At 56.2% G+C, this 9294-nt stretch overlaps 1 protein-coding gene across 2 annotated transcripts; it reads left to right on the plus strand.

Annotated features, from left to right (window-relative positions):
- The first annotated feature begins 3366 nt into the window (after positions 1–3366).
- TBR1 (T-box brain transcription factor 1) lies at positions 3367–7765 on the plus strand. Of its 2 annotated transcripts, XM_052675487.1 has the most exons (7): positions 3367–4179; positions 4460–4614; positions 4863–4984; positions 5201–5359; positions 5867–5928; positions 6797–6914; positions 7020–7765. In XM_052675487.1, the coding sequence occupies exons 1-7, from the start codon at positions 3488–3490 to the stop codon at positions 7638–7640; spliced, it is 1929 nt and encodes a 642-aa protein (XP_052531447.1). In that variant the 5' UTR covers positions 3367–3487; the 3' UTR covers positions 7641–7765. The 2 variants fall into 2 exon arrangements, with proteins under 2 accessions (XP_052531447.1, XP_052531445.1); XM_052675485.1 differs by having other exon boundaries at positions 6797–7765.
- Positions 7766–9294: the final 1529 nt, after the last annotated feature.

Raw genomic sequence — 9294 nt, forward strand, 5'->3', positions numbered from 1 at the left:
GTTCTGGAAGATCTTCTTTGTGAAATAGTGGGGGGAATTAACGATGTAGAAAAAGTGCTGGTGAAACACATTTCTACCCACTGTCGCACTACTGAGATAGTAGTTGCTAGGACAGCAAAAAAAATTTTCTAATGAAACTTGGCTCCCATTGATTGTCAAATATTCTTTTTCAGATTAAAAAAAAAAAAAAAAAAAGGTACTAGCACTGAATTCCAAGGCTATAGAAAAACCAAAATGCTGAAAGTTATGCTAACAGCTCTCTTTCAATAGTATTCAAACTGTAATATCCACAGAAGACAACTAACCTTAAGAAAATGCATTCAGTTATGCTGATAACTGATTCACACAACGCTCACCAGCGGTGTCATAAATAGCAGTATTCTGAGAATATATGCTGAAGTGGCAGAGGCTGCTCTAAGGTTATAGGAACCTTTCCTCCTGTGAAAGAGGAGGTACATGAGGTGCCCGTATGTATAAATATAAGGAAAGAGTCCCAGCTGGAATATGACATTTGAAACCCTTTCCACAGACTGGAGAGGAAAATGCTTCCCACAGGGCGAGTGGGTTTGGCTGTGTAGTTTAAGGCAGACAAAGCAAAGTACTGGGCTTTAGGGGGTGCCTCTGGGTTTGGGCAGGTGCTGGGGAGTTTGGTTGGATTTTTGGTGTTGGAGGTGATTAGGCTGCTTTGAGCCTTTTGTCTGGTGGAAGTGTTCTCTTTCTGTGTCACTCATTCATAATGTTTCAACTGCTGGAATTGTTAAAAAACTGTAGCAGATGAGTATTTTAAAACTCCTAGATACATCTTTTTGTTTTGTTTTGGAGTATTTTAAGCAAATTGACTATTTACATGGTAAACAAATGGACCCTAAAATTATGTCTTATTTCTGACATGGTGCTGAGGAATTTTCTATTTATTTGTTCATTATCATTCAAATATTCTTCTGTTTTCTTATTTAGGCTTCTAACTATTTTCAAGTAGCTCTCTCTCAAAGTATATTTAGCATGCATTTACTTCAGATGGAAACATGTAGATTTTTACAGCTGCCCTCCTTATGGCCTTCCCTCTGCCCCCACAGTAGGCAGCAGAAAATGGAGACAACAAACCACGTTTGCCTGCGGTTAAGATCAGTGGAAGTGCTTTCTGGCCATCCCTTGAAGAAGGCTTATGAGGGCCAGGCGCTTGTCTCGTGTGTCCCCCTTGCACTGGGAGGGACACGGCTACTGGGGGCTGGGGTAACATAGTGCTGTAGAATGGGGGGAGCTCTTGGCAGTGCTCCATGTAACATGCATGCAAGGCCAGGGCAAGTAGGCAGCTAAACCTGTAGTTTGTGCACATTCTAAATTTATTTTGACAAATGTACATTTTATAGAGGGTGGCTGAAGAGACTCTTGGAGATGCAGATCCCCTGCAGCATGAGCTTATGCTGCAATGCCACTCTTTCCATCCAGTACCCGGTTTCACTTGCAGAGGCATGATTTTCCATTTACTGAGATGTTTCGTGAATAATCAAAAAGCTGTTTTTGGGGGCATCTCTCCTCATTTTTGTCCAGTGCTTTAGGAGCTACACAGAGGAGTGCATGTGTGCGTGCAGTAACCTGAAAGGCAGCCACCCAGCCCAGCGGAAAGAGGTCTGTGGGCAGCTGCCTTCAGAGCCTGCAGCCACAGCCCTTCATTAGCAGCCTGACCCCTCGTCACCTGTATCAGTGAACCTCTCCTCCTGTCTGTGACGGTTCTGGAGCACCACCTGCCATTGCATCTCTCTCCATTATACCAGTTTAGGAGTTGTGCACTGAGGATTTTTGGCATACATTAACACTTCCATGTGATTGGCAGTATACCACTGAATTCATTGCAGCTCTGCGCATGTATGGGGGTAGCGACACAATTCAAGGCCGCATTTCGTGGGGTCGAGCTATGTTTCAACATAGCTCCTGCCTATGTACCCAACCCCATTCCCTTTGCACTGGGGTTGAGCAGAGAAATGCGGAGGCAGGCACGTGGGTGAGATAGGTCAGGGGAAGAATTAGGGCTGAGAGGGATAAAGCACCAAATAGGGAAGACACAGTACAGAAAGTTGCCTGTGCCATGCCACCAGACTGTGAGCAAACACCTGCTTTTTGCTTCATGCATGATTTTGTTCAAATAATTTCCACGCAGAGTGTGCAGAATAGCTTCTCTGACACATCAGCCGCTGGGACGGGCTGCTGAGCGATTCCCAAATGGCTGCGAGAGGTGGGAGTCTGAACCTGCCCTGTGATGGGTCACGGTGCTGCCAGCACACCCCAGGCTGAATGCGCGAAGTTGCCACCGGTGTGCATCTGTGGGGCGGCCCCGGTTGCGTTAGCCGGGTGTGGAATTGGAAGCTGGTGTCAACTTGGAAGAGAGACGGTGGGAGGCATCCCCGGGGTCCAAAGCGCTAAGGGAAAAATAGCAAGAAAAATCAACCGAGTGTACTTCCCTCCGGAGCAATAATAATAATAATACGGACGCAAGCGGGGCTTTTAACAGCTCTTCAGTTCGCCCAGGGAGGGCAGCGGGAGCACCGGGGGCCCCAGAGGCTCCTCCGCGGCCTTCCCCGGGTTCCCCCTCCTCTCCGCCCCGAGGGCCCGGGCGGCTCCGGTCTGCGGCCGCGGCCCGGCGGGAGGAGGTCGTGCGCTGCCGCGAGGCGCCGAGCCTTGCCGACAACGGGCTACCGAAGCTCTCCCTCCCCTCGCAGAGCCGCGTGCGGGATTGAGTCACACCGAGGGGAAACGGCGGCGAGAGGCGCTAGCCCCGAAGCAAGAACGGATGGCTGGACGCCGTCCGTGTTGTTTTGCTGATAATCCCCGGCATTACGGCGCCCCGATATGTATTTCCACGGAACCCGTGAACGCGCGGCGGATGCGTCGGGGCAGCCGGGCTGCACGGTTCTCGCTATTCCCCAACTCGGGGCCGAGCCCCGGGGCCCGGCGGCCGTCCCCGCAGGCGGGGCGGGGGCGCGCGGCGTTGGGGCCGCGTTCCAGCCGCGGTCGAAAAAGAACAGAAATGCGGGAAAGGTCACAGAATAACGAGCTCTCACAGCAAACACGCTCTTCCCTTCCCCCTTCGCTTTCCTTCTATCTCACAATAAAATCATCTCCTTCAATTTGCCATGATCGTCGCGACCGGGAGCCAGGTGATTATCCTAATTAATGTCTATCTAATTAAATTACTGTCAGCGGTTAACCAATGGCAGGAGCCGTTTCATCCTCTCCACAAGCAGCGAGATCAAAAGTGAGTCTTTCCTGATTGCTGCATAGTGTCAATTGGCCAATCTCTTCTCCCAGGGAAGAAAAAAAAAAAAAAAAAAAAAAAAAAAAAAAAAAAAAAAAAAGTAAATCAAACGTTTGGGAAGCATTTGGTGGATGAAGTGCTTTCTGCCTACCGAGGGTCCCAGGATGTCTCGCTTCTGGTAGCGAGCAGCCCTCAGCTCCAGGGACTGAAGGGTTATTGCTGCGGTGCAGAGCGATGCAGCTGGAGCATTGTCTTTCTCCCTCTATCATGCTCTCCAAGAAATTTCTCAATGTGAGCAGCAGTTACCCACACGCAGGCGGATCCGAGCTTGCCTTGCATGATCATCCCATTATCTCGACCACTGACAACCTGGAGAGAAGTTCACCTTTGAAAAAAATTACCAGGGGGATGACGAATCAGTCAGATACAGACAATTTTCCCGACTCCAAGGACACACCAGGGGACGTCCAGAGAAATAAACTCTCTCCCGTCTTGGACGGGGTCTCCGAGCTTCGTCACAGTTTCGATGGATCTGCCGCAGATCGCTATCTGCTCTCTCAGTCCAGCCAGCCCCAGTCTGCTGCCTCCGCGCCCAGTGCCATGTTCCCCTACCCCGGCCAGCACGGACCTGCTCACCCGGCCTTCTCCATCGCCAGCCCTAGCCGCTACATGGCTCACCACCCCGTCATCACCAACGGCGCCTATAACAGCCTCCTGTCCAACTCCTCGCCGCAGGGCTACCCGGCGCCGGGCTACCCCTACCCCCAGCAGTATGGCCATTCCTACCAGGGCGCCCCGTTCTACCAGTTCTCCTCCGCCCAGCCGGGGCTGGTGCCGGGCAAGGCGCAGGTCTACCTGTGCAACAGGCCGCTCTGGCTGAAATTCCACCGGCACCAGACGGAGATGATTATCACCAAGCAGGGCAGGTAAGCCGCCGCCGCCGCCGCGCGGAGCCGCCGCGGGAGCCGCCTGCTGCCACCGCCCCGGGGGAGCCGCCGGGACCCGGGCAGCCCCGCGCCCATCCCCACTCGCAGCGCTGCGCCCCGGGCGCGGACCCGCGACGGGATTTTATTCCCCGCTCGCTGCCGGGAGCTGCGAGGATGGCATCGCCGGACGGCTCCTCCGCGGACACGAATCGCCGCTTGCTTTCTTTTTCCTTTTTTTTTTTTTCTTTTTTTTGCCTTTTTTTTTTTTTTTTTTTTATAGGCGCATGTTCCCTTTCCTCAGTTTTAATATTTCTGGTCTCGACCCCACGGCTCACTACAATATTTTTGTGGATGTAATTTTGGCGGATCCTAACCACTGGAGGTTTCAGGGAGGCAAATGGGTTCCTTGCGGCAAGGCAGACACCAATGTACAAGGCAAGTTTCTCTAATTAACGCTTTTCTCGACACATATGTAGGTGAGAACGATTAATTAAAGCCTTTGTGAGCCGGCTCGTATGAGGAAAGGCCGGCGATGCTTTGAGAAAGGAGAGGGTGGAGGAGAAAGCGGAGGGCGATAGGGAGCGCGGTGCGAGCGGGGCCGCGGAGACCGGCGCTGCCTGCGCGGGGCTCCGCGCTCTGCGGGCCCGGTGCGAACCGCGATGCTGCTCTGTCGTTCTGCCCAGGGAACCGCGTGTACATGCACCCCGACTCCCCCAACACGGGAGCGCACTGGATGCGCCAGGAGATCTCCTTTGGGAAGCTCAAACTTACCAACAATAAAGGAGCATCGAACAACAACGGGCAGGTCAGTGGGGGGAACGGCTCCGCTTATTTTTGTTGCCTCGGGAGAACCCCGAACTGCCCGATCGGACGTATATACGTATTTTAGTCATGATTTTACATGACCGCGGCCGGCTGCCGGGGCAGAGGCGCTCCGGGAGGGCGGCGGCGGGTCCTTCCCGGCCCCGTCCTTCCCGCTCTGATCCCCGCTTCTCCCCGCTCCCGTCCCTGTGCCCGACAGATGGTGGTCCTGCAGTCTCTGCACAAGTACCAGCCCCGCCTGCACGTGGTGGAGGTGAACGAAGACGGCACGGAGGACACCAACCAGCCGGGCAGGGTGCAGACCTTCACCTTCCCCGAGACGCAGTTCATTGCGGTCACCGCCTACCAGAACACCGATGTAAGGCGCTCCCCGCAGGGCGCGGCCGCTTCTCCCCCGCTCTGAGCCCTCCGCTTTGCCTTCCCCCGGGGCCGAGCGCGGCGTTTCCCCGTGCTCCGCTCGGAGCGGCCCCGCGGGGACCGTTAGCACGGCCGAGCTGAGCGTTCCGCGGCGTCGTTCTCGGTCTCAGTGCCCGCCGCGCCCTGCCCTGACCGCGCGGCCCCGGACTCCTTGTGTTCATCGCGGCGAGAGATCGCGTCTCTGCCCGCGCCTGGGTGTATTACGGGACGCAGATCGAGTAACGATATTTCTGAAAACACGGGGTTAAATGGGATATTAATCGTAATTTTTAGAATAAAGTAAATCTTAGCGTTCCCTTTGCGATGTCTGTGGGCACGCCGCCGCGTTATCTCCGCGCCTTAGCGGCGATTCGGCCGCCGGAGCGCGGCTCGGTCCCGTCTGAACGCCGCAGGCGGCAGCGGGGAGGACGTTCCCTCTCTTACGCCGCGCTCTGCTCCCCTTCCCCAGATCACGCAGCTGAAAATCGACCACAACCCCTTCGCCAAAGGCTTCCGGGACAACTACGACACGTAAGTGGCCGCGCCGCGCCTCAGAGCGGCCTCCGGGGCAGCGGGCGGGGGCGGCCCGCGACTCCCGATGCGCGCAGCGGGGAGGGCGCGGTTGCGGCCGCCGTGTTCGTTTCGTGCAGCTGAGCGCCAGGCGCGTCCGCCCGGTTTGATACTCGTGGGGCTCCACCGTCTCCGCTGCCCCTGGGAGAGTCCTGTCGCCCCGCGCTGCCCTGGGATCACCGCGTGTGGCTTTCCGAGAGGCCCGGTAGCCTTCGGCCGAGAGGGCCTTCGCCCTTTTTGGAGGGAAAAACTTGACGGGGAGCTGCTGCGAAGAAAACGGGGGGAGGGGGAAGCTTGATGTTGTCTCGCACGTTGGATTTGTTTAAGGGCCAAGTTTATTTTGGATAAGAAATTCCAGGAGGCGTGGAGGGTTAATTAAAGCACAGTTTTAGCCTGAATTAAATACAGATAGCAGTTATTCATCCATTAAAGTTTTTATAATCGCAAATTGCAGCCCAGCATGGGAGAATTATATATAGGCCACGCAGGGATGCGTCTGGTTCCTCTTTTCCTACAGTAGGTGTTTAAAGATTAGCTTAATTTAAAAACTGTAAAACGTTGACGATTCGTCTGTGATTCTCAATAATAAGTGTTAAGCAGCCGCCACAATCCCGTAGACTGCTCTCCGCAGTGGCCGGACCGGGCCGACTGTTGCGCTCGTAGCGGGAGCGGCGGCTGTGCGGCACAGACGCTCTCGGGGCTCGGAGACGGAGCCCAGCGCTCGGGGATCCCCGTTCAGAGCGGGGCTGAGGGCGTGGGGTCGCGAGTCGGCCGTCCGTGCCCAGGCCGTGGCGGCTGGCACCCAGCTCTGTCCCCTTCGCTCCCGCAGGATCTACACGGGCTGCGACATGGACCGGCTGACGCCTTCCCCCAACGACTCGCCCCGCTCGCAGATCGTGCCCGGGGCCCGCTACGCCATGGCCGGCTCCTTCCTCCAGGACCAGTTCGTGAGTAACTACGCCAAGTCCCGCTTCCACCCCGGGGCAGGAGCCGGCCCGGGACCCGGCGCCGACCGCAGCGTGCCCCACACCAACGGGCTGCTCTCCCCACAGCAAGCCGAGGATCCGGGGGCCCCCTCGCCGCAGCGCTGGTTCGTCGCCCCCGCCAACAACCGCCTCGACTTCGCCGCCTCCGCCTACGACACGGCCACCGACTTCGCCGGCAACGCGGCCACACTGCTCTCCTACGCGGCGGCCGGCGTCAAGGCGCTGCCTCTGCAGGCGGCCGGTTGCGCGGGGCGGCCGCTTGGCTACTACGCCGACCCGTCGGGCTGGGGGGCCCGCAGCCCCCCGCAGTACTGCAGCAAGTCGGGCTCCGTGCTCTCCTGCTGGCCCAACAGCGCGGCGGCAGCGCGCATGGCGGCCGGCAACCCCTACTTGGGGGAGGAGGCGGAGAGCCTGGCTCCCGAGCGCTCCCCTCTGCCGGGCGCCGAGGACTCCAAGCCCAAAGATTTGTCCGACTCTAGCTGGATCGAGACTCCGTCGTCCATTAAGTCCATCGATTCCACCGATTCTGGGATTTACGAGCAGGCCAAAAGGAGGCGGATCTCCCCCTCGGACACCCCGGTGTCCGAGAGCTCCTCGCCCCTCAAGAGCGAGGTTCTCACCCAGCGGGACTGCGATAAGACCTGCGCCAAGGACATCGGCTACTACGGCTTCTATTCGCACAGCTAGGCGCGGCCCGGCCCGGCCCCGCCGCCGTTTTGCACAAGAACCTCTCCGCGGTTAGCGCACTGACCCCCTCCCCATCCGCCCCGGCCCGGCAGGGGGGGAGGCAGAGCTGCCGCCGCCGCCCCCCTCCCCGCCCGCCCCCGCGAGGCCCCGGGCGGCCCCGCCGCACCCCACTGGCAGTAGGATGCTCAGCCTCCAACCGTACAGCGCTTCCTTCCTCTCACCACGGATGGATACCGGGGGACGATAGTGCTAGTGGGGAAAAAGAGCCTGTGAAATGCCTGTACATAGTACTTAATTTATTACTTTTCTTTAGTTTTGTTTCCTATTCGTTGCGGTTTTAATTTTGTTTTCACTGTTAAGTCGTAACACTTAGATCCTGTTTAAATCTCCCTCTTCTGCCCCCGCGCCCTTCCCCAGCCCGCCCTCAGGTGACCGCGAGCGGAGTTCTGTCCGCCTTTCTCCACAGCTCCTCGCATGATCGAACCCCGCCCTGCCCCGGGCCGCCACGGCTGGGGCGCAACTGAGCTTCCCTCCGGCAGAACAGAAATACTTCTCGTAGGAAAGTCGATTAAAGTAGCATGACGCCTTCCCAAAGCAAAATTAACTGCCTCTGTATCTTTCTTTAAAAGGAATAGCTCGACAGCAGCAATACCATTATTTTCGTGATATTCCTCTTCCCCTTGACCCCGAGTGCCAAATCCATTACCGGTCCCTGCAGGTGCCAAAAATGCTGACAAACTCTTCTCAAATTTCTTTGCAGTTTTCCCCTCTTTCTTTATATCGCTGTAAATCTTTGTAATGAATAATCTTGGGAAAAAAAAAAAAGACAAAAAAAAAAAAAAAAAAAAAAAAAGCTATAGACGACTGAATTGTTGGTAACCATAGTGTAGTCCAGTGGAGATGAATCGTGAGTTGTATATTTTACTGCATTTAGTTTTGGAACTGACTTTTTCATCAAGTAGCTGACCGAGCTTTGCCTGTCCGCCTTGCGGACGCACCGCGAGGGCCGAACGCCCCGCCGCGCAGCCCCGGCTGTGCCATGGCGGAGCGGTGCCGTCCCGCGGCTCCTCCCGGCGAAGCACAACAGTAAAGACTTCGGATTTCGAGTAGCAAATCCATAAAATTAACGCGTTTTTATATGAGAAACAATTACAAACCGAAATATGCATCGGGCTAAGTATTCGGTCTAGGTTACACTCGGCGGGGAAGTTTCCTAATAGAAATTCAGGGTCATAAACGTGTGTATATTTTTGACTCTTCTGTAAATCGAATGTTGTGATTTTTATATTCGTTCTGTTATGTCCGTGGAACTGAATACTTTATACCAGTACATGCTCCATTGAGAAATGTTTCGGTTTTTGCCCGTTTGTATCGTCTGTGTATGACAAGTAAAATAAACCTGGCAAAACGCTCACGTCTGTGGGGCAGCGCTGCGCCGTCCGCGAGAGCAGCCGGCGGGGCCGCCCGGGGCCGGGAGCGAGAGCTGTGCGCGCGGACGGGAGGAGCGCCGTCGGGTCGTGAGGCGGAGGGATCTTCCGTGAAAACCCCGACGGCGCTTTGTTGCGCGCCACGGGAGCCCAGCGGCTCTCTCCTGTCGTCCGTCGGTCCGAGCGTGCTGCTGACACCCGGCCGCAGGCCCGAGCGCGCGTGCTTT

The sequence above is a fragment of the Tympanuchus pallidicinctus genome, unplaced genomic scaffold, assembly GCF_026119805.1.
Source record: "Tympanuchus pallidicinctus isolate F22 unplaced genomic scaffold, pur_lepc_1.0 scaffold15, whole genome shotgun sequence".
Lineage (NCBI taxonomy): Eukaryota > Metazoa > Chordata > Aves > Galliformes > Phasianidae > Tympanuchus > Tympanuchus pallidicinctus.

Coding starts and splice junctions, on each gene's coding strand:
- TBR1 (XM_052675485.1), top strand. CDS start 3,488: ATGCAGCTGGAGCATTGTCTTTCTCCCTCTATCATGCTCTCCAAGAAA. Junction 4,615..4,862: donor GGCAGACACCAATGTACAAG/GCAAGTTTCTCT, acceptor CGTTCTGCCCAG/GGAACCGCGTGTACATGCAC. Junction 5,929..6,796: donor TTCCGGGACAACTACGACAC/GTAAGTGGCCGC, acceptor TCGCTCCCGCAG/GATCTACACGGGCTGCGACA.